We start from the raw sequence: 25,305 nt of genomic DNA on the forward strand, positions 1-25,305 counted from the left end.
ATTGGGAATTCAATTTATGTTATAATTCTGCAACTCACAATTCTTGATGAATAGTGCCCTTAATATTAATTATATAATGACTTTGTCTCTTGTTATAGTTTTTGGCTTACAGTCTATTTTGCCTGATATAAGTGTAGCTACCTCTGCTCTCTTTTGGATTCCACTTGCATGGAATATCTTTTTACATCCCTTCACTTTTGCCTATATGTGTCCTTAAAGCTGATGTGAGTCTCTTGTAGTTAGCATATAGCTGGGTCTTGTTTTTGTAATCCAGTCAGCAACTCTATGCACTTTGATGGAGAATTTAATTCATTTACATTTAGAATAATTATTTGTTTGTTTGTTTGTTTTGTTTTGTTTTTTTTATCCTCACCCGAGGACATTTTTCCACTTTTTTTGTACAGACAGAGTGGGAGGGAGAGAGAGGAAGAGCGAGAGAGAAAGAAACATCGACGTGAAAGGGACACATCGAGTGGCTGCCACCTGCACAACCCAACCAGGGCCAGGGACAAACTGCAACCGAGGTACACGCCCCTCGCGGGAACCGAATCTGGGTCTCTGGACCGCAGGTCAACGCTCTAATCACTGAGCCAAACTGGCCAGAGCTAGAATAATTATTGATAGGTAAGTACTTACTAATGTCATCTTATTGTTTTCTGGCTGTTTTATAGTTCCTTTGTTCCCTTCTCCCTCACTTTTGCCTTCTTTTGTGAATTGATGATGTTCCATAGTGGTATGCTTGATTCCCTTCTCTCTATGTCTTGTGTATCTACTGTGGGTTTTTGTTTTGTGATTAACATGAGGCTTACATCTAATATATACAATAATTTATTTTTAGCTGATAACTTCAATCACATACAAACACTCTACACTTTTATTCTCCCCCGACATACATTTTATGATTGATTGATTGATTGATTGATTGATTGATTGATTGATTTATGTATGTATTTAATCTTCACCCGAGGACATTTTTCCACTTTTTGTTCAGATAGAGTGGGAGGGAAAGAGAGAGAGAGAGAGAGAGAGAGAGAGAGAGAGAGAGAAAAAGAGAGAGAGAGAGAAACATCGACATGAAAGGGACACATCCAGTGGCTGCCACCCACACAACCCAACCAGGACCGGAGACAAACTGCAACCAAGGTACGTGCCCTTAGCAGGAACCGAACCCGGGCCTCCCTGGACTGCAGGCCGATGCTCTAACCGCTGAGCCAAACAGGCCATGGCATTTTATGTTTTTGATGCCACAATTTACAAATTTTTATATTGTATATGAATTAGCAAATAATAGTAGCTATTGCTATTTTTAATACTTCTATCCTTTAACCTTTCCACTAGAGTTAAGTGAGTAACATACCACCATATCATAGTATTGGAGTATTCTGAATTTGACTATATTTATCAGTGTGTTTTATATTTTTATATGTTATCATGTTACTAATCAGTGTCCTTTCATTTCAGCTTAAAGAACTTTCAACATTTCTTGTAAAGATATTCTAGTGGTGATGAAATCCCTCAGCTTTTGTTTGTCTGGGAAAGACTTTATCTCTCCTTCATTTTTAGGGATAACTTTGGTTGGAAGTTTTTTTTCAGCACTTTGAATATAATACCCCACTGTCTTCTGGCCTGTACAATTTCTGCTGAGAAATAAGCTAATAATTTTATGGTCTTCACTTGTAAGTGACAAGCTTCTTTTCTATTGCTGTTTTCAAGACTCTTTCTTTGTTTTTAATTTTTCACTGTTTTATTATAATGTGTCTTGCAGAAGATCTGTTTGGGTTGAATTTGTTTGCAGACCTCTGAGCTTCATGAACTTGGATGTTAAATCTCTCTTCAGATTTGGGAAATTCTCAGACATTATTTTTTTAAATAAGCTCCCTGCTCCTTTCTCCCTCTCCTTAGACTGTCATAATGTATAGATTGTTTCCTTTAATGGTGTCCCATAAGTCCAAAGGCTTTCTTCATTCCTCTACATTTAAAAAAAAATGTTTTCCTCTGGATAATTTAAATGATCTGAGTTAAAGTTCACGATTCTTTCTTCTGCTTGGTCTAGTGTGTTTTTGAAGGTCTCTGTTGAACTCTATTTCAATCATTGTATTCTTCTGCTCAAAATTTATTTGGTTCTTTTTTATGTTTTCTATCTCTTTGTGGAACTTAACATTTCATTCTTTTTTTAAAATCCTCACCCAAGGATATTTCTCCATTTATTTTCAGGCAGAGTGGGAAGGAGGAAGAGAGAAAAACATCAATGTGAGAGACACATCAATTGGTTGCACAACTCCAACCAGGGCCAGGGACCGAACTGCAACCAAGTTATGTGCTCTTGACTGGAATTGAACCCATGACTCTTTGGTCCATAGGCCAGTGCTCTAATTGCTGAGCCAAACTGGCCAGGGCTATCATTTCATTCTTGTATTGTTTTCCTTATTTCATTAAATTATTCATCTTTGTTCTCTTATAGTTCTCTGAGCATCTTCAGAACAATTATTTTTCATTCTTTGTCAGGCATTTTGTGAATCTCACTTCTTTGGGGTCCATTACTGGAAGTTTACTGTGTTCCTATGGTAGTATCATCTTTCCTTGATTCTTTGTGATCCCTGTAGCCTTTGTAGGTGTCTGTGCATTTGAAGAAGCAATTACCTCTTCCAGATATTATGGACTGACTTTGGTAAGGAAAGACCTTCACTCATGAGCAGGGGCATGCTGGAACATGCTGTGAGCCTAGGTCTAGTGGTGCACAGACCAAGTGTGAGAAAATGTAGTACCTCTAAATTGGGGGCACATTAGTGTCTGGTCATCTGAGGAAAGCTGGGGTCCATGACATCAAAAACTGTATAATCATTGGTAAGAGCTACGGGAAGTTCAGAGTGGCTATAAGGACTGTTGGGGTCTTTAACAATACTACACTATGTGGTGGTAGTGGTGGTTAGAAATAGTAGTGTGCACTCAATTATCTGCAGGGCTATTTGCAGGGACTGGCTACACAGGGATTGGCGGTAGACATATGTGCAGTGATGATGGCCATGACCAGCAGCAGGGGCAAGGACCAACTTCATGTACACAGGTAGCTGCAGTGGCCCTGGCTATCACTGTGTAACTAGTGTGGCTCTGGAAGCTAGCTACAGGCACGTGTTCAGTAGTGGAGGCCAGTGATGGGAGTTGGGGCAGGTACCTACCTTGCAGGTACACAACTGTAGGGTTAACTACAGGTGAGCAGAGCCAATGCAGACCAATGACGGGAGTCAAGGTCAAATCCAGGCCTATAAGCAATTGTGGGGGCCTTGGCTGTTGTAATATACTTGTGGAGCTGCCAGGGCTTGCAGCAGGAGTGTGCACAGCAGTAGAGGCTTCTAATAGGAGTCAGGCCAGTGGTATGCGTTTGCACAGCTACAGGAATCTCCTGCCATTTTCAGCAGTTATTATAATCTTTCACTAGCTCTTCTTTCTCAGCTGTATTAAATATATGTTTTTATTGATTTTTTAGAGAGAGAGATAGAAACATCGATGTGAAAGAAAAACACTGACTGGCTGCCTTCTGCCCTCTACTCGGGATTGACCCACAACCTGAGCATGTGCTCTGACCAGGAATTGAACCAGGACCTCTCAGTCCATGGGATGATGCTAAATCCACTGAGCCACACTGACTGGGTTGAGCTTTACTTTTAAGTGTTCATTAACAAGGGTTTACCTTCATCCTTTTTTTTCTTCTTCTCCTAGCTAGTCTTATTGGGTGAGCTCCACTAGCATCCTCCTACAATGACATCTTTTGGTCAATACCCAGAGGATCAAGACTTGTAAGAATTCCAGGTAAATGACATATCTTTTAGTAGTCTGGGTAATCAGAATAATGTATGATTTATTTTTTATGTTGGAAAACCTCAAGGATAATTGGCTACTCTTTAATGTATGACTGACAGTCTTCCCAACCAAGATGCCAAATGCTGCAATTCACCATTTACAAATCTATTTGGGAGTGTGTGTGGAGAGTCCTTAACTAGATTTAAAAAGGCTAGCTCACAGCCAACAACTTAAGTTAAATGACTCTAGAATCTTATGAGTAGGAATGTGAGGTGTGCAGAATGCTATACACTTTGAGTAATTCAAATGCAAATTAACTATGTTCAGACTGGACAATGCTCCATCATTTCCCAGTGTACTTGATTCTGTATCATTTCCTGCAAGTGCATCATAATATATTTCAGTAGCATTCAGATTCTTACTGGAAACTTCTATCAGGTTATCAAGCCAGGTCCAAACTTGTATCATTACTCAAACCTGTTTTCTTTCCTTTCCTTATTTCAATAAATGGCATTATCATCCATTCACCCTTACAAACATGAAAAAAACAAAAACAAAAAAACACTCAGTGAACCTTAACTAACCTCCTCTTTCACTACTTAGATCCAATTATGCCACAGTCCTGATCATTGTAGCTGTTTTTTTTGTTTGTTTGTTTGACTTCCCTCAGAACAGACCTTGATCTAAGATGTTGAAGTTCACTTGGGAGGTGGTCCCAGAAAACAATGGTAAGGGAGTAAGGAAGTAATACAGGAAGTGAAGGAAGCCTATAGTATTGGGCAGGTATCAAATGCATTCATTATTGAGCAGGTTTTACTGTGGGCAACTGAAGCGCAATCGCACTGGGGAACTCTGGGAGATAGTATAGAACATACCTCAGAAATGCTCCACCTGTGAGACTATATGCAACTTCCTATTCATTAATGGCTGAGAGCTTCTCCTATCAGATATTAACTTCCAAGCTCTTCTCGCCTGTCCCACATTTGGACTGTCAGGAAGCCCTCTGACAGAATTACAGATGCTTGAAATCAGAAACTATCTGCATGTATTGTCAAGGTGAAGCTGAAGGGATATGGTTAGGGTACTGACAATGTCTAGCAGAGCCTAGACTAGAGGAAAGTGAGGGGCAGTGAGGCATTCACCTCAGGTTCAACATTTTACTTTGATCATCCCCACTACCCACCCACTGTCTTTCATGCTTCCAGTCTTTGCTGGTGGAGATTACTTTTTTTTTAATCCTCGCCCAAAGATATTTTTTCATTTATCTTCAGATAGAGTGGGAGGGGGAGAGAGAGAGAAAGAAATAGCAATGTGAGAGATAACGTTGATTGGTTGCCTCCCATACGACCCGGGCTGGGGACCAAACCACAACTGAGGTACATGCCCTTGACCAGAATTGAACCCACGACTCTTTAGTTCTCGGGCTGACACTCCAGCTGCTGAGCCAAACCGGCCAGGGCTGGAGTTTACTTTTTAAAAACACCAATTTTACCCTGGCCGGTTTGGCTCAGCAGTTAGAGTGATGGCCCGTGGACCAGAGAGACCCGGGTTCAGTTCCCACTAAGGGCACGTACCTCGGTTTTAGCTTGTCCCTCCCCCGGTTGAGGTCATGTGGGTGGCAACCAGTCGATGTGTCTCTCTCACGTTGATGTTTTACGGGTGAGGATAATAAATAAATAAGTAAATAAATAAATAACAAATTGATAACATCTGTACTATGCTTAAAAAGCACAGATAGAACAAAGTCCAAACTCCTTGATTTAGCATAAATAATTTTGCGGACTGAAAATTTACCTTTTGTGGACCCTGAGAAAGAGATACCTACTAAGAAGGGCTCCTAGTGGCTTAACTGGGCTTAAACAAAGAAAGAAAACAGAGCCTAGCAGCCATTTCTAAACAGGGACCTCTCATGCAAACAGCACTTCAGGGAGAAGCCTGCACTAAGTTGCCTTCTCCTGCACTGAACTGCCTTCCTGCACTGTTTCTGACATCTGAACCAGCCATGATAATGCATTTCCGGAAATCCTGTTTCGACCAATAGGACTGAGGCTCCCCTGTTCAACTGAAGCTGTGCAGCTATATCCCCATCAACATCTTCACCATTGAATCAGAGCAGCTTTGTTCTACCCAATCAGGACAGTGCTTTTTTGACCAATCAAACTGTGAAGATTTGGAGTCCTCATCTGCATGTAGATGGACCAGATAGGGATCTTCTGTTTATATAAAACAGCTCCTTTTTGGCTGTGGGAGCACTTCCCTTTCCACTGAAGACTATTTCCCCATCTGGTGCTAAAACATGGAGAATGTCTCCCCAAAGCAGAGCAGACTGGTGCAGGAGCAGAGCAAGGCAGAGCAGTGTGGACTGAAGCAGATGGAGCTGACCTGCTTAGCCTAAGAGAGGCCTTGCCCCAGGGCTGCTTTGCCCCAGGTCCTCTTCACAGCCATGCTGTTTCACAGCCTCCAGCTTCATAATTGAGCTATAACCCTACTGAGCTGCTTTTCAGCACTGTTTTCACAGCTGTTCTGTATCACAATTGAGCTGTTTTGCACTGAATAAAGTTTCCTTCATTGCACCCCAAATTAGGGCTTCCTGTTGGTATTAAATTGGCACCAACAACCATTGGTTGACACTTTTTAGCCTCATTTTTTGCCACTTTCTTTTATATAACTATGCTCTGCTACATGAATGCTTCAAACACTTTTTGAGCTTTCATATCCTCTTGTAAGTATATTGTTCTTTCTGTCTCAAATAATCTTCCCCACTCCTTTATACAAAAAGATCTTATTATTTTTTTGAATCCAGCTTGAAAAAATATTTTTCTGTGAAAAATTCCCAAATCTCTCTGGAGAAATATATTATTTATTCCTCTGTGTTCCTTAACATTTTGTATGTACCTCTACTTTTTGCACTTTGCAGATTGAATTGCATCTGTTTATTCCTTTTTCCGTCATTAAACTGAGAACTCTTCAAAGGCAGGTCTTATTTATATTTTTAACCTCTGTGTCTATCTGCATATAGAAGACACCCAATAAAGTTGAATTTATCTGGGTACAGCCAAACAAAACAGATTTTTAAAGAATGGAAGGATGCTTCTTAGCAATTCAGGAGTTAGACACCATAAGCAAAGAAAACAGTCTGTGAGAATGTACTATTGGGACCTATCAGAGAAATCTAGTTTATGTTATTTATGAACTGCTTCAAAAAGGCTTTGAGGCAGCTACTTTTAAGTATTGGAATCTGTTGTTTCCAAAGCAAGTACTTTGGGTTTACTCAACTAGAACATGTGTTATGTTGATAAAAAGGCAAATACTGTAGCACATTATCAGCATACCATTTCAGATTAAAGAATCCCTAGATTGTAACTGCCCTAGAAGCAGAGGCCTTGACTATAAGTTACTTTTTACATAGCGCAGAGCCTAAATAGACACAAACTCTTGTTGTTGTTAATCTTCAACTGAGGACATTTTTTCCATTGAATTTTAGAGAGAGTGGAGGTGAGGGAGAGGGAGAGAGAAAGAGACAGAGAGAAACATTGACGTGAAAGAGACACATAAATTGGTTGTCTCCCAAATGGGCCTGGACCAGGGCTGGGGATTGAATCTGCAACCCAGGTATATGCCCTTGACTGGAAATCAAACCTGAGACCCTTTGGTGCGAGGGCTGATGCTTTATCCCCTGAGTCATATTGGCCAGAGCTATACACAAACTCAAATAAGTTTTGGCACAGAAGTGATTTTGATAATCTGTGACTGAATATATAGTCATTTGCAATGAAGTAGAGACCTGGTAATTATCCATTTTAATTCCTTAATATGAATAAATAAGCCAGGTAAATCACATTCCTCTCAGAATGCCCCTTCCAAAAAAAAAATACTTTTTAGTGAGATTATTATTCTAATATCTGTCAGCTTTTCTCACATAAATTAGGTAGCATCAAAGTTTCACTTCACATCATCTTTTTTTTTTTTAAATCCTAACCCGAGGACATTTTTTGCATTTATCTTCACATAGAGCGGGAGGGAGAGAGGGGGGAAGAGAGAGAGAAAAGCATCAATATGAAAGAGACACATCGACTGGCTGCCACCCATACAACCCCAACCGGGGCCAGGGACAAACTGTAACCGAGGTACATGCCCTTAGCAGATACCAAACCCGGGACTCTCTGATCTGCAGGTCGACACTCTAACTGCTGAGCCAAACCGGCCAAGGCCATTTCACATCATCTTGATTGTTATTTCAAAAATTAATGCGAATGAGAATAATGTTTTTAAAAATTCAAATTGCATTACTGTTTTTGTGTGCGTGTGTGTATGTGTTTTAATGATAATGGTGATGGTTACTGGGGTGACTTTTCCTGTCTCCCTGAGCACTAGCCTAGCATTAATCTAACTTTGGCCATTAATAACAGTAATAACAGTAGTACAGTTTGAAAAATTTAGCAGTTGAGAACTTACCATTCAATAGAATGGTGGGACGTGGTGGGGGTTGGGGGACATTTTGATCTTTCAGTGTACTTTTTGTTGTTTATGAACATTTTCTTTCTTTCTTTTTGTTATTAATTATGGTCTGGTAATACCTTCCCTTACCATTTGATGATATTTTTTAGGGATCTAGATGAGTAAGTTAGCATCTAAAGAGGAACCCAAACTTGCTCAGGTACCTGGCCTAAATAGATTCCTAACCATATAATCATGAGAGTATTTGAAATTCATCTTTCTTGGGAGAATTGAGATGAAATATATTCTATCATTTAATTATTTCTCTTTTTAGTTAAAGTATTCTGCATCAGGTTTTGACAAAAATGCTACAAAAAAGAGGTCAACTGAGAAGCAGTGGCCTGCTTCTAGTTGGTTGACATTCCTCATATATTAATGAGCCTGTTACTGTTTGAATTTGTTAATATAACTACTTGGTGTGATTTTATTTGGTATGAAGTTTACTCATAATGTGAAAATTTTTAACATAAAAAGCATACTGTACTAGAGTAGATGTTTGTTTATCTCCAGTTCCTTTTGTAAACCACTTATTAACACTTTTTCTATTTTAGGAAAATGGAAAAGAAGACAAAGAAAGTGAACACGAAGCAACTGAAGTGAGTAAGCCTATTAAGGTAGAGTTAATGCTGGAGAGTAAACTGGACAAATTAATTTTTTTATGAAAAGAAGAAAAGGAAAGATGTGGGTATTCAAACAGATAAACAAAATGGCAAATAGAAAAATTAAGCTGACTCATTTAAATCAGTTGCAGGAAGCTTCCATAGACACATTATGTGTGAAGAACTATTATGAATTATATATAAAGATTGCTTTCTTTTTTTTAATCTTTATTGTTGAATGTATTACAGGAGTTCCTCATTTTTTCCCCCATTAACCCCCTCCTCCCCACTCCTACCCCCTCCTGCCTTTTCCCACACTGTTGTCTGTGTCCATTGGTTATGCATAAAAGTTCTTTAGTTTATTCCCCCCAACCCCCTTCTCTTTGAGGTTTGTCAGTCTAGCAACCAATTTGTTCTTCTTAATCCCTTCACCTTTTTCACCCATTCCCCCAACCCCGCTCCCATCTGGCAACCAACAAAATGTTCTCTGTATCTATGAGAATGTTTCTGTTCTGCCTGTTCATTTTGTTTATAGATTCGATTGTCGATAGATATGTATTCATTGCCATTTTGTTTGTTCATATATATATATATGTATATATATATTTTTTTATCCTCACCCGAAAACATTTTTCCATTTTTTGTTCAGATAGAGTGGGAGGGAGAGAGAGGGAGAGAGAGAGAGAGAAACATCGATGTGAAGGGACACATCGAGTGGTTGCCACCCGCACGACCAACCAGGGCCAGGGACAAACTGCAACCGAGGTATGTGCCCTTAGCGGGAACTGAACCCGGGTCTCTCTGTACTGCAGGTCGACGCTCCAACCGCTGAGCCAAACCGGCCAGGGCTCGTTCATATATTTTATCTTTCTCTTCAAAAAGACCCTTCAACATTTCATATAATAACGGTTTGGTGGTGATGAACTCCTTTAACTTTTTCTTGTCTGGGAAACTTTTTTTTTTTAATCCTCACCCAAGGACATTTTTTCATTTTTTGTTCAGATAGAGTGGGAGGGAGAGAGAGGAAGAGAGAGAAAGAGAGAGAGAAACATTGATGTGAAAGAGACACATCAAATGGCTGCCACCTGCACGACCAACCAGGGCCAGGGACAAACTGCAACGGAGGTACGCACCCTTAGCGGGAACCGAACCCAGGTCTCTCTGGACTGCAGGCCGATGCTCTAACCGCTAAGCCAAACCAGCCAGGGCTGGGAAACTCTTTATATGGCTATCGATTATAAATAACAGCTTTCTGGATAGAGTAATCTTGATTGTAGGTTCTTGCTTTTCATTACTCTGAATATTTCTTGCCACTCCCTTCTGGCTTGCAAAGTTTCTTTTGAGAAATCAGCTGACAGTCTCATGGGAACTCCCTTGTAGGTAACTAGCTGCCTTTCTCTTGCTGCTTTTAAGATTCTCTCTTTGTCTTGAACCTTTTGCATTTTTGATGATGATGTGTCTTGGTGTGGGCCTCTTGGGGTTCATCTTGTTTGGGACTCTCTGTGCTTCCTGGACTTGTATGTCTGTTTCCTTCACCAAGTTAGGGAATTTTTCTGCCATTATTGTTTCAAATAGGTTTTCGATTTCTTGTTCTCTCTCTTCTCCTTTTGGCACCCCCAAGATGCGAATGTTGGCACACTTAAAGTTGTCCCAGAGGCTCCTCACACTATCCTCATTTTTTTGTATTCTTTTTTCTTTTTGCTGTTCTGATTGGGTGTTTTTTGCTTCCTTATATTCCAAATCGATGGTTTGCTTCTTGGCGTTATCCACTCTACTATTGAATCTGTGTAAACTATTCCATTTATTTATTTATTTATTTATTTATTTATTTATTTGTTTGTTTTATTCTCCCCTGAGGACATTTTTCAATTTTTTGTTGCTGTTGTTCAGATAGAGTGGGAGGGAAAGAAAGGAAGAGAAAGAGAAACATCGATGTGAAAGGGACACATCGAGTGGCTGCCACCTGCATGACCCAACCAGGGCCGGGAACAAACTGCAACCGAGGTACATGCTTAGTGGGAACCCAAAACGGGTCTCTCGGGACCATAGGCTGACACTCTAACAGCTGAGCCAAACCTTCCAGGGCTAAATTATTCTTTATTTCAGTTAGTGCCTCCTTCATTTCTGACTGTTCCTTTTTTATGCTCTTGAGGCCCTCACTAAGTTCACTGCGGTTCTCATTAAGTTCATTGAGCATCTTTATAAGCAGTGTTTTGAACTCAGCATCTGTTAGGTTGCTTATCTCCATTTTGCTTAGTTCTTTTCCTGGAGATTTTTTCTGTTCTTTCATTTGGGACCTTTCCTTGTCTCCTCATTACGTCTGCCTCTCTGTGTTTGTTTCTATGTATTACTTAATGAGAGATATGGGGCTAGCTGAGACCAGATGCTGCTTGTGTGAAAGAATTTAGGAAAACCTGAAGCAGGATCCAAGACAGGCCAATCCTATGGTAAAGCAACTGGCAACAGCTTGAGTGGACCTGAAAGTTGGGTGGGGCGGGGCTTCAGGGAATCACCAGGGTGGGGCAACCAGTATGAGCCAGGTTGCTGGAGTCCCAGATATGGCGGCTTTCTGCCGCCCCAGGGCAGGGCTCACCAAAGGAACAAAGGCCTCTGACAGCAGGTTTGATCTGGAGAAAGCCCCCTCTCCAGCCCTCGCTCCAATGCCAAACAGCTCAGTTCTTCCCTGTACATCTCTGGCACCCCTTAAGCTGCCTCCCCTCCAATTAGAGGGAGTGAGTCCAATAAGTCCATGCGAGGGCCTTTTAAGAGGAGCTGCCTGGGGCTCCAGTAGCCTCAGCCTCTCTCAGCCTCAGTTCCTGCTGGTTTTTCCAGCCAGAAGTTATGGGAACTTCTCTTCCTGGCACTGGAACCCTGAGTGGGGTGTCTGGTGTGGGAATGGGGATCCCTCAGTCCTCAGAGAGGACCTTCCCAGCTGAGGTATCCTTCTGATTTTTATGCGCAACACATGGGTGTGGGACCCTTCCGCCTCCGCCCCTCCTACCAATCTCGATGTGGCTGCTTCTTTAATTCCGTAGTTGTAGGACTTCCATTCAGCTTGATTTCAGGCAGTTTTGAATGATGGTTTTTCTGTAGTTTAGTTGTAACTTTGATGTGGTTGTGGGAGGATGTGATACTGCGTTTACCTACGCTGCCATCTTGACTGGAAGTCATAAAGATTGCTTTTTAAAATCAAAATCATTATCTTAAGTATAATAACTACTAGTTTTTAGGGTAATTTCATGATCATTCTGTAATGTTCATGTTAATCATTTAAGTAACTTTGTGTTTAAATAAATACAAGACTTATATGAGAAAGCATTTTACAAAAAAGGGGAGGCAACTGATATGTTTCTCTCACATCGATATATCTCTCTCCTCTCTCTTCCACCTCTCTCCCTTCCCTTCCACTCTCTCTAAAAATCAATGGAAAAAATATCCTCGGTTGAGGATTAAAAAAAAAAAAAGTACATTGTCATAAGTACAAAAAGCTATTTGCCACTATTTATTCATGAAACTAACCTTTAATTTTCTCAATTAAGATGAAATGTTTTTCTTTCCACCACAAACATGGAAGATGATTCCAATAGTAAAGGAAAGTAACATTTTCAAAAGTCTGATTTTATTATGCTATGGTATCAAATTATGTTTCTAGAAAGTATTGTATAATTCAAAGATTAATGTACATGTAGCATAATATTCTTAGCATATTACTTTGTTAGCGATAGGAAGATATGATGACACATTGAGCCAATACATTTTATCTTGTGAATGCAGTAAACAGTCTGTGATTACTGCATTGCTTCCAGTATGCAGCATTTAATCCTATCAAAATTAAGTAGGAATGTTTGGCAACTCCTACAAGGCATTTATCTTCATTCTTTAATTGTGAGTGTTGATGCAACTTTGAATAAGAGCAACTCATTTTGAAATGTTTCTTTTTCTTTTCAGAGTTCCCAGAGTCCACGGGACAGTTCTGCATTAGATACTGGCAAAAATGGGAAAGAAGAAGCAACAAATGAAGTGAAATACCAAGGTAGAGAACTAGCCTTCCCTCTACAGCAGCGATTTTCAACCAGTATGCCGAAGCAGGCACACTGGTATGCCACAAGAATTTTTTCAAACATTCAATACCTGACTATTTAGTCAGGGGCACTGATGTATTTTCCCTTAGGTTGGCAAATTGAAAAAATGACAACAGTCAGAATGACAATAGCCATCTGGTGTGAATGAGTCAAAATTATACCTATATTGCCCGTCCAGTGAGGCTCAGTGGATTGAGAGCATAGTCCCATGTGCCAAGATGTCATTGGTTTGATTCCCAGTCAGGGCACATGCCCAGGTTGTGGGCTCCATCCTCAGTGGGGGGGGGGGGGGGTTGTAGGAGGCAGCTGATCAGTGTCTCTCTCTCACATTGATGATTCTATCTCTCCATCTCTCTCTAAAATCAATAAAAACATATTTTTAAAAATTATACCTATATTTTTGTCAGGTTAGCAAAAAATATATATTTTGGTGTGCCAGAATTTAGTAATTAGTTTATGTGTGTCATGAGATGAAAAAGGATGAAAATTGCTGCTCTACACAATAGAATTTAAAACTATTATGTAGCACTGGCCAGTTCGCTCAGTGGTTAGAGCATCGGCCTGCAGACCAATGAGTCACGGGTCTGATGCTGGTCAAGGGCAGGTACCCCAGTTGTAGTTCATCCCCAGCCCTGGTTGGGTCATGAGGGAAGCAACCAGTTGATGTGTTCCTCTCATATCAATGTTTTTTTCTCTCTCTCCCTCTCCCTTTCTCTCCCTCTCTCCTACCCTAGCTGATGATAAATAGAAAAATATCCTCAGGAGAGATTCAAAACAAAACAAAACTATTTATGTAGTTTTTCTTTTTTTTTTATCCTCACCTGAGGACATTTTTGCATTTATCTTCAGATAGAGTGGGAGGGAGAGAGGGAGAAGGACAGAGAGAGAAACATCGACGCAAGAGAGACACATCGAGTGGTTGCCACCCACACAACCCCAACCAGGGCCGGGGACAAACTACAACCGAGGGACATGCCCTCAGTAGGAACTGAACCTGAGACTCTACGGTCTGCGGGCTGACGCTCTAACTGCTGAGCCAAACCAGCCAGGGCTTATGTAGTTTTTCTTAGGAATACATTCCTCAAGATTTTGCCCTTTAAAAATATAATCCTAGGAAAACTTTATTTATTTATTTATTTATTTATTTATTTATTTATTTATTTATTTATTTATGTAATCGATCCTCACCTGAGGACACCCTTGCATTCATCTTCAGATAGAGTGAGAGTGAGAGGGAGAGAAGGAGGAAGAGAGAGAGAAACACTAATGTGAGAGAAACACATCGACTGGCTGCCACCCACATGACCCCAACTGGGGCTGGGGACAAACTGCAACCGAGATACACACCCTTAGCAGGAACCAAACCCTGGACTCTCTGGACCACGGGCCGATGCTGTAATCATTGAGCCAAACTGGCCAGGGCTCCTAGGTATACTTTAAATACAGTTTGGGAAATAGTTAAAAATGTATTCCTTTTAACATCTGTGAATATTTTTAAGGTAATTTTATGACTGACACATGTAACAGACAACCCATTAATACAAACATAAAATGAGGAGCCATAGTGATTAGGCCTGTCCATTGTTTTTCTATTTCTTCTTTTTACTCCTGTACTTGACCACACATTTATTCTGACTTCTAGCCCCATCCTTAACCGAAATCTCACGTAATCATGCAGATTGAAAATTTATACGATCAAGAAGGCAACAAATAGTGGGCAAGACATTCATTCCTTTGACTAGTTCTTCTAATTTCAGATACTTAGTGAAATCCTGTATGACAGAAAATCTTTACAATATTTACAACTTATATTTCAATTAATTGAAGTCCCTTCAATTTAATTTGCAAGTATTGAATGTTTAGTATGTAATATGCTGTGCTAGGCTGAATTACAATAATAATTATTGAAGTGTTTTCCAAACTATAAATTGCTATGTAGATGCTAGTTATAACTTTTAGGCGCTTACTTTTCTCTGAAGTGTTTCTCTGTCTTTTTAACCAATTTAAGCAATGATTGACCATTTTCTTCTTATTAATACACATTTTAATTTGTACGCATTAAGAAACAAACTTTCCAACACTTACTCTGTTATTGTAAACTTAGTACAGTACAATTTTCACAGCATCGCTAACTTTTAAAAAGTGTCCTTGCAAGTCTCTCTCCACCTCTCTCTGCCTCATACCCATACCAGTTTCTTGATTTCACTTCCTTCTCACTCTCACACTCCACCACCACTATATCATACATATACTTTGCCTTTCCACCACAACTACATCATACATATAATTTACCTTTACCTTAATCACTTGGGCCAAGTTTATAAATGAACTCTTTCATTTTAATCATGCCAAACAGAACTGTGATCTAGGTAATTTGTTATAAATTTAGTTAGGTGTTCATGTTAATCTTATGGCCAAATTTGCATCTGTAAAACTTCACACATGTATTCCCTCATGTAATTTATTGCCTCTCTAGAAAGCATATCAATCAAGATTTTTTGGTCTTTCTTGGTCTTGTACTTTCACTTTCTGTTATTGCTTTTCCATGTATAGTAGAGGGAAGTATGTTTTGTTTGTGTAAGTCTATTCATGCCAGAATATGACATATACTGAAAACAGTGCAGTTCCTTGTTGCAGTATTAAATGCAATGCAATGTACTTAATTTATTCAGTGATCAGTCACAATTAAACCTAATATTCTGAATGTGTGTGTGTATGAAAGTCAGTAAGAAATGGGAGAAGGAACTGTTATTACAATTTCAACAAGTCAAAGGAAGTGTCTTTTTTGTTTTTTTTGTGTGTTTTTTTATCCTCACCCGAGGATATTTTTCCATTTTTTGTACAGATAGAGTGGGAGGGAGAGAGAGAGAGAAAAAATCGATGTGAAGGGACACATCGAGTGGCTGCCACCCGCACGACCAACCAGGGCGGGGGACAAACTGCAACCGAAGTACATGCCCTTAGCGGGAACCGAACCCGGGTCTCTCCGGACCGCAGGCCGGTGCTCTAACGGCTGAGCCAAACTGGCCAGGGCCAAAGGCAGTGTCTTTATCCTTGTTATATATTTGTCAAAATAATGTTATCTTGCCAGGCAGCTCCAAGAATGTGCTCAAATACATATTTTTGCATAAAAAATATTGTGGTTAAATGTACCATATGAATTTCTCATTTCTTTACCCTAATTATTTTACTTTATAGGCTATGAACTTAACTTGCATTTTGAAAAATCTTTTTTTTTTAACTATCAACTTATCAGCTCTGTTCTCATTGCACAGCCTAAGATTTAAAAAGTTTTGTGCCTTTTCCTATAGCTATTGAATTTAATTCTAGTAGTATTTAATAGTGCTCCTTTTTCTCCACTTTCACAGTAGCCATTCTATGTTAAGTAGAAATGTTAAGAAATCCTGATAAGACCAAGCAAGCTGAGTTTCAGACAGGGTCTGTGTTTAAAGAGAACATCACACATCTAGTTGCATAGCCCAGCTGGGTCAATTTTCACCAATTTAATCAGGAGCCAGTCCCACTAATGTTACATGCCTTTTTGTGAAGAAAGTGTCTACTGAGGCTTATTATAATGTGAATTATGATCCATTCCTATTTATATCCTTAAATAGGGTTGTAACAAGGCCATGCCCAGCAGTAAGCCATGCACTAAGTGCAGGAAATGATAAAAGTCACTTTAAAGCTGGACCTTTCAAAATATGAATAAGGAATTCTTTGTGTCCCTGGTTGTTTAGTTGAAAGCATTTATGGCCATAGTGTGAAAATAAATAGGTCTTTGCATGCTACAAGGTGGATTTATACAGGGGTGAAGGTGTGCATGTTGGGGGGGAATTTGAAAGGCTTTTAATTCTATGAAGAGTTTAGGAATGCAGTCCTAACAGTGCTTAGCATAGTGCTGGGCACAAAGCGAGACATCAGTATTATTTATTGAGTGAATATATAAATGAATCAATCTGTCTGTAACAGGTTTAGGAATGTCCAAGCACAGACCTGCTAAACAACCCCAGTACCTGTTTTAAACTATATTCAATAGACTCTCTGAATTAATTTGTCCTTGGGGCAGTGCTGTATTTCATGGTCCTTGAATTCAGAAATCACTCAATCAAAAGACAGTTGTGTATAGGCTTGTTCAGAATCCTGATTTATTGACCCTGCTATTGCTGTACCTCCTTTTCTTTTCTTGGTGTTATGGCCTTAAGACAGAAATGTTTTGACTAGAGTTGTAACCAAACACACATCTACTTCTATTCTGCATATCAGTGGGGTCAGTGTAAGCACTAGGATTATTGCTTAGCAACCTATAATATCCGAGAACACTAGAGGAGCACTAACAGGCTGCAATGAAGATGGAGAATGCCCTAGTTCATGTGGGAATTTACTAATGAGCCATGGCAGATGGGTAGATACTAATATGCTATACTTTTGTAGCACTACTTTTATTTATTTATTTATTTATTTATATTAATTTATTTATTTTTGTTACAGATGTTTCTCCTTTTCCCCCAACTGATTTCCTCCCTCCCCACTCTGTTCCCAGCTTTGTTGTCCATGTCCATTGGTCATGCATACATGCATAAAAGTTCTGTGGTTTATCTCTCCCCCACCACCCCCTCTTCTGGGGATTGTCAGTCTGTACCCCGCTTCCACGTTTCTGGGACTACCCCATTCCTCAGACTGTTATGTTCATTATATTCCACAAATAAGTGAGATCATATGATACTTGTCTTTCTCTGTTTGGCTTGTTTCACTTAGGATGATACTTTCCAGGTCCCTCCATGTAGTCTCAAAGGATAAGAGATCTTTCTTTCTTACAGCTACATAGTACTCCATTGTGTATATGTACCACAGCTTTTTTATCCATTTGTCTACTGATGGACACTTGGGCTGTTTCCAGATCTTAGCTATTGTAAATAGTGCTGCTATGAACATGGGGGTACATATATTCTTTCTGCTTGGTGTTTCAGGCTTCTTAGGGTATATTCCTAGAAGTGGGATCACTGGGTCAGGTGGCAGTTCAATTTTTAACTTTTGGAGGTAACACCATAGTGTTTTCCATAGTGGCTGCACCAGTCTGCATTCCCACCAGCAGTGTACTAGAGTCCTCTTTTCTCCACACCCTGGCCAACACTTGTTTGATGATTTGTTGATGGCGGCCATTCTGACAAGTGTGAGGTGATACCTCATTTTTGTTTTAATTTGCATCTCTCTGATGATTAGTGATGTTGATCATTTCTTCATATGTCTCTTAGCTATTTGTATGTCCTGTTTGGAGAGGTATCTATTTAGTTCCTCTGCCCATTTTTTAATTGGGTTCTTTGTCATCCTTTTGTTGAGTTGTATGAGGACTCTCTATATATTGGAAATTAAACCCTTATCTGATATATCATTGGCAATTATGCTCTCCCATAGAGTGGGTTGCCTTTTCATTTTGGTGGTTGTTTCTTTTGCTATGTAGCACAACTTTTAAAGCAGGAGAATATATGCCTTGGATTATGCTGGAAAGGTTAAAAGCAGTGTGCATTAGAACCTGCAGATGTAAAAAATTGCTCTTATACATTCTGGTACATGTCCTGATTAAAAAAATCAGATAGAAACCAAAGAGTTTCTTTGGAGGTACTATATATCCAGGAGTGGGATTTTGGGATCAGGGAGCATATATATATACATATACATTATATATATACATTATTTCACTAGGTAATGGCAAATTGCTTTCTGGATTGATTATACCAGTTTACACTTTTTTTTTTTTTTTTAACTTACCTTTATTATGGAATGTATTACAGATGTTCCTCCTTTTTCCCCTATTGACTCCCTCCTCCTCGCTCCTGCACCCCTCCTGCCTTTCCCCACATTGTTGTCTGTGTCCATTGGTTATGCATATATGCATATAAGTTCTTTGGTTTCTTTCTTCCTGCCCCACCTCCCTCCTTCCCTTTGAAGTTTGTCAATCTAACAACCAATTTTTACTTCTTAATCCCTTCATCTTTTTCACCCATTTCTCCAAACCCCCTTTCATCTGACAACCAACAAAAAGTTCTTTGTATCTATGAGTCTGTTTCTGTTCTGCTTGCTCATTTTGTTTGTGGATTCAATTGTTGATAGATATGTATTTATTGCCATTTTATTATTCATATTTTTTTATCTTCTTCCAGAAGACCCATCAACATTTCATATAATACTGGTTTGGTGGTGATGACTCTTTTAGCTTTTTCTTGTCTGGGAAACTTTATATGTCCATTGATTCTAAATGATAGCTTTGCAGGATAAAATAATCTTGGTTGTAGGTTCTTGTTTTTCATCACTCTGAATGTTTCTTGCCACTCCCTTCTGTCCTGCAAAGTTTCTTTTGAGAAATCAGCTGACAGTCTTATGGGAGCTCCATTGTAGGTAACAGACTGCTTTTCTCTTGCTGCTTTTAAGATTCTCTCTTTGTCTTGAACCTTTTGCATTTTGATGATGATGGTGTCTTGGTGTGGGCCTCTTGGGGTTCATCTTGTTTGGGACTCTCTGTGCTTCCTGAACTTGTATGTCTGTTTCCTTCACCAAGTTAGGGAATTTTTCTGTCATTATTGTTTCAAATAGGTTTTCAATTTCTTGCTCTTTCTCCTCTCCTTGTGGCACTCCCATGACGTGATTGTTGGTACACTTGAAATTGTCCCACAGGCTCCTTATACTGCCCTCATTTTTTAAATTCTTTTTTCTTTTTGCTGTTCTGATTGGGTGGTTTTTTGCTTCTTTGCATTCCAAATTGATGGTATGTTTCTTGGCTTTACCTACTCTACTATTGATTCCCTGTAAATTATTCTTTATTTCAATTAGTGCATCCTTCATTTCTGAATAGTCCTTTATCATGCTTTTGAGGTCCTCATTCCTTGAAATTCTCACTAAGTTCATTGCGCATCCTTATAAGCAGTGTTTTGAACTCTATACATTTGTTAGATTGCTTATCTCCATTTCATTTAGTTCTTCTCCTGGAGTTTTATTCCATTCTTTCATTTGTTTCTTTGTCTCATTTTGGCTGCCTTCCTGTATTTGTTTCTATGTATTAGGTAGAGTTGCTATGTCTCCTAGGCTTCCTAGGGTAGCCTATTATAGTAGGTATCCCGTAGGGTCCAGTGGCACAGCCTCCCTGATCATCCCAGCTGGACCGTCAAGGTGCACCCCTCATGTGGACTTTACACTGTTCTGTTGTAATTGACTCTTGATTGCTGTTGGCACATCAATGGGAGGGATTTATTCAGGCTGATCAGTTGCAAGGACTGGCTGTGCCCACTGACCACTGACCTCTGACTACCTTGATTGATCAGCTGTACAGTGGCCCACCACACAGAGCAAGACTTACTTCAGCAGTGCTCTGGTATCCCTAGTCCATTCCTTGAGTGTGTCACTTGTGGAGGAGGTTGAGTGGTGGTGCTTCGATGTGGTCTGGAGTTGTCCACTGGGTGTGCTGGCTCTGGAGCAAGGTCAGCCACTGCCTGTGTTCTACCTGGGGCCACCAGGCATAAGCTACAAAGCAGTCTTCTGATGGCTGCTTCTTGTGCTGGGCTTGGAGGTGTCCAGGCAAAGCCAAGCTGTGAGCCAAGGCTAGCTGCTTCTAGTGCAAGGCCTGAGACCACTTAGTGAGATGTATGGGTCTCACTGAGACCAGATGCTGCTTGTTTGAGAGAAATTTGAAGCAAGAGCCCAAACTAACCAATCCTATGGTAAAGCCAGTGGAAACAGCTTGGTGGGTCCGAAAGTTGGGCAGGGCAGGGCCTCAGGGAATCACCAGGGTAAGGGAAAACAGTGTGAGCCAGGTTGCTGAAGTCCCAGATATGTCGCATGTCAGCTGGTCCTGTGGGGGAAGAGCTCACCAAAGGAACAATGGCCTTCGACAGCAGGTCTGTCTGGGAGACAGCTGCCTCTCCACCCTCGTCCCGATGCCAAACAACTCAGTTGTTCCCTGTATGTCTCTGGTGCCTTTCAATCTGCCTTCCCAGTGCTGGAGCCCAGAAGGAGCGAGTCCAAGTAAGTCTGTGCTTGCCCATAAAGAGGTACTGCCTGGGGTGTCAAAAGCCTCCGCCCCCCTCAGCCTCAGTTCCCACTGGTTTTTACAACCAGAAGTTGCAGTACTTCTCTTCCTGGCACTGGAACTGGAGCTGGGAGCCTGGTGTAGGATGGGTACCCCTTGCTCCTCAGGGAGGACTTTCCCAGCTGAGGTAGCCCTCCTGATTTTTATCTGCTGCATGTGGGTATGGGACCAGCCCGTCCGCACCTCCACCCCTCCTACCTGTCTCCACATGGCTTCTTCTTTAATTTTGTAATTTTAGGACTTCCATTCAGCTCAATTTCAGGTGGTTCTGAAGGATGTTCTGTAGTTTAGTTGTAATTTTGGTATGGTTGTAGGAGGAGGCGAGTACCACATTTACCTATGCTGCCATCCTGACCGGAAATGCAAGCTTTCTTAATTACTTTTTTCCCTTAACATTTATAACTTTTTAAAAAAATCCTTACCTGATGATATGTTTTCATTGATTTTGGAGAGAGAGGAAGTGGGGGAGAGAGAGAGGGAGAGGGAGAGGGAGAGGGAGAGGGAGAGAGAGAGAGAGAGAGAGAGAGAGAGAGAGAGATTGAGATTGAGAGAAACATCAATGTGAGAAATATTGATCTGCTGACTCCAGTAAGCTCCCCAACTGGGGATCAGACCTGCAACCTAGGTATGTGCCCTGACTGGGAATCAAACCCAAAACCTTTTTGGTGTATGGGACAACAGTCCAACCAACTGAGTCACCTGGCCAGGGCTATAACATTTTTTTTAATTTTCTCTAATTTATCTGCTGTAACGATATAATTACAATTCTTTTAGGGACTCCTTTTGTTTATTCTATTAATGGTATTTCCTTGGGTTAATTATTGCATTGGTTGAATTTAGTCACAGGGATAGTTTTCTTTAAATAGTCACAGTTCTTTTTTTTTTTTGGTTACTCCTCACCAGAGGATATTTCTCCATTGATTTTTTTACATGGAGTGGAACGGGGGCGGGGGAGGGGAGACATCAATGTGGGAGAGACACACATTGATTGGTTGTCTCCCGAATGACCCCAACCAAGGCCGGGGATTGAACCTGCAGCCCGGGTACGTGCCCTTGACAGGCAATCGAACCTGAGGCCCTTCAGTCCTCAGGCTGATGCTCTAACCACTGAGCCAAACAGACCAGGACTAAATAGTCACAATTCTTATGTGTGTGTTTGCATTTACTTTTGGGAATCCTTGTTTGCGCTTTTGTGGATGGAGTTTTTGTTTTTTTTGTAGCCTGTTGCCATTGATTGTGGATGAGTGGTAAGTTGTACAGCCAGTGAAATGTCAGCAATTTATTTTCTTTCTGCCTCTCTATCCCAAACTACTTTTTCTAGTTGCAGAGGTGAGTGCCTCTGGTGCCTGATGAATAGCTTAAATGGGGATGAAGATATGCAAAAGGTCAATCATTCTCCTGCTACCCATATCTACATTCTTTAAACTTGGGGTGCCTCAAAGCTGCTCCCAAATTTCACAGTGTATATTTTTCTCCTTTATATTTTTAGTCCTATATTTTCTTCAATCAATCTACTCCCACCTACCTACATTTTTTAGAGACCCTCAAAATTTCTGGCTACTGAAGGCATCCTTCATGATTGCCAGCATTCTTATGTTTATATTAAAATACAAACACACAAAACCTTTTCTGTCATTTCCAGAGATTCGGGTAGGGAGGGAATGTAGGTGCCTGTTCTTAGTACATTATCTTGATCTAATATCTCCATACCATATTTTAAAAATGAAAACATGAAAGAGGCTAGAAATATGAGAGTGGGAAGAAATATATTTAAATATACATGTGCAGTAGACTCTCTTCACTGCCCAACTCAGCAGGCATTTCCTTACCTTTTTGCCTGCAAACTAAACCTCAATGTTATACCAGATGGAAATCACCTGATATCAGATAACTTGCTCTAAATCCTGACATGAAGGAATAAACTATGATCGGTCAAAACTATTCATAGTAGTCCTTTTTCCCTTTACCAGCTGTTGGTCTCGGGACAGACATGTAACCCAATTAGGGTCAATGAAATGTAAAGGAAAGTTATTGGAGCAGGGATCTGGGATCTTCTCTTCTTGAATAATAAAACAGAACCTTAAGAGGAGAAATGCCCTTTGTTCTCAATCCTTTTTCCCCTCTAAGGAAGTGATACCTGAATCTGCAATGGCTATCTTGTGATACTGAGATACAAGCACAAGAAATGAACCAAGAATAATGAAATGGGCAAGGTACTTAATGAAAAACACTGAGCTGTTGAATGACTTCTGATTAAGGAAACAATAAATGTCCTTATGGTTCAAGTCATTTTTTCTGATTTTTTTTTTTTTTTTTTTACTTTCAGCTGTGTTTGAATACATCGTTTAAAGAGATATTATTTTTCCTAATAATATTCTAAACTAGTATAGATGAAACTCTACTTCTAATATCTCTTATATTTCACTTTTTTCCCCTCAGAATTAAACCTGGATGGGCAGTCAAGTATCTCAACTGGTTCAACAGATGAATCTAACATTGGAATCTCAAAGAATATTGTGGTTAGAAAACCTGCAAACATGGTTTTCAATTTAGATCAAACTGTACTGGATTCAAAGCTAGAACAACCATGGACGAAAAATCTTTTTGAAAGAGTGGAGGCAAGAGCTCAAGTAATGCAGCAGAAAATAATAGATAAGGATAATCTGAAGAAAGAATTAGAAAAAAAAGCTGAGAAAAAAATCCCTAAGGATAATTTGGCCCAAGAGTGGTTTAATACTGAAAACATGACACTAAACACTCGTGTATATTTGCTTGACAAACTTCTACCCACCTTGGTTGTTGGAGTGGAAAATATGTTAATGCAAGTGGAAAAAAAGAAGTTATTGTCAGAAGCTGATATTCCAACTAAGTTTGATCCAATTAATTATTTGGGGGAATACTTAATGAGAAACAATCCTTATTATAACAAAGACTCAGGAATGTCTGGTTATCAGAGGGTGATGAGAGATGTTACAGAAGATCTGAAGATACATGTTACCAACACTGTCTGCAACAGGTATAATTTGTTATATTTTCAGTTGATGATATAGCTCCTTACATTGAAAAGCACATAGAACAATAATATATCTATGCAAACTTAAAAGGACTTAAAATAAGGTGGCTCTCTCTATGGAGCACGCCACATCTCTCCACTGTCCCCCAGTCTCCCTCTCCCTCTCTCACCAGAGGATGCCTGAACCTCTCCCTCTCTCTCTAGAAGATGCCTGAACCTCTCCTTGAGAGAGGAGAGAATGTCTTTCCTCTCTCAAGGCGAGTCAGTTTCTCCCTTCTTCTTCTTCTTCTTCTTCTTCTTCTTCTTCTTCTTCTTCTTCTTCTTCTTCTTCTTCTTCTTCTTCTTCCTTCTTCCTCCTCCTCCTCCTCCTCCTCCTTCTTCTTCTCCTTCGTCTTCTCCTTCTTCTTCTTTATATTCTTCTTCTTCTTCTTCTTCTTCTTCTTCTTCTTCTTCTTCTTCTTCTTCTTCTTCTTCTTCTTCTTCTTCTTCTTCTTCTTCTTCTCTTCTTCTTCTTCTTCTTCTTCTTCTTCTTCTTCTTCTTCTTCTTCTTCTCTTCTTCTTCTTCTTCTTCTTCTTCTTCTTCTTCTTCTTCTTCTCTCTCTCTCTCTCTCTCTCTCTCTCTCTCTCTCTCTCTCTCTCTTTCCCCTAAGCTCCAAAGGCCCTATTCTTTTGCTATAACTTGTTTCCTGAGCCTATTTCTTCTTTGGCTTACTTCTACCTCTGTAACTTTCTAAATAAACTTTTTCTTATAATTTAAAAAAAAGGGACTTAAAATAAGTAATTTTATAGTTACTGGAAAAGTATTTATTGAGCTACTAATATATGCTTCACTATTTACGAGGCACTAGTGAAGACCAGTGAAATATATTAAATAAGTTTCTTGTATTCATAGATTTAGTTATCTCTCTAGAATCCCAAGTGTCTGTCTCTTAGCTCTGGAAAGTAAATGACATGAGTTGAGAATAGAGACTTTTTTAAAATTTAACTTTTCAGTTAAGCTACATAATCACCTGGTTCAAAAGCCAAAATAGTTTACAGTGAAAATATATCGTTAGTTATCCTCCATCTACCTAGTACTCCACCTCTGCTGTAACTAACTTCTGTTCTTAGTTTTCATTTTTGTTGTTGTTGTTAATCCTCACCCAAGGATATTTTTCCATTGATTTTTACAGAGAGTAGAAGGGAGGGAGAGAAAGAGAGAGACAGACAGAGAAACATCACTGAGAGAGAGACACATTG

At 39.8% G+C, this 25,305-nt stretch overlaps 1 protein-coding gene across 1 annotated transcript in view; it reads left to right on the plus strand.

The window, feature by feature from the left end:
• Positions 1-571: 571 nt before the first annotated feature.
• EFCAB5 (EF-hand calcium binding domain 5) overlaps positions 572-25,305 on the plus strand; it is a 108,494-nt gene continuing 83,760 nt past the window's right edge. The window contains exons 1-6 of the mRNA XM_036269428.1: positions 572-624; positions 3,718-3,807; positions 4,469-4,526; positions 8,847-8,909; positions 12,843-12,927; positions 23,493-24,069. Coding sequence (XP_036125321.1) covers positions 4,524-4,526; positions 8,847-8,909; positions 12,843-12,927; positions 23,493-24,069 — 728 coding nt within the window. The 5' untranslated portion in view covers positions 572-624; positions 3,718-3,807; positions 4,469-4,523. The remainder of the gene's footprint in view (positions 625-3,717; positions 3,808-4,468; positions 4,527-8,846; positions 8,910-12,842; positions 12,928-23,492; positions 24,070-25,305) is intronic.

The sequence above is a fragment of the Molossus molossus genome, unplaced genomic scaffold (assembly GCF_014108415.1).
Source record: "Molossus molossus isolate mMolMol1 unplaced genomic scaffold, mMolMol1.p scaffold_m16_p_19, whole genome shotgun sequence".
In the NCBI taxonomy this organism is placed as follows: Eukaryota; Metazoa; Chordata; class Mammalia; order Chiroptera; family Molossidae; genus Molossus; species Molossus molossus.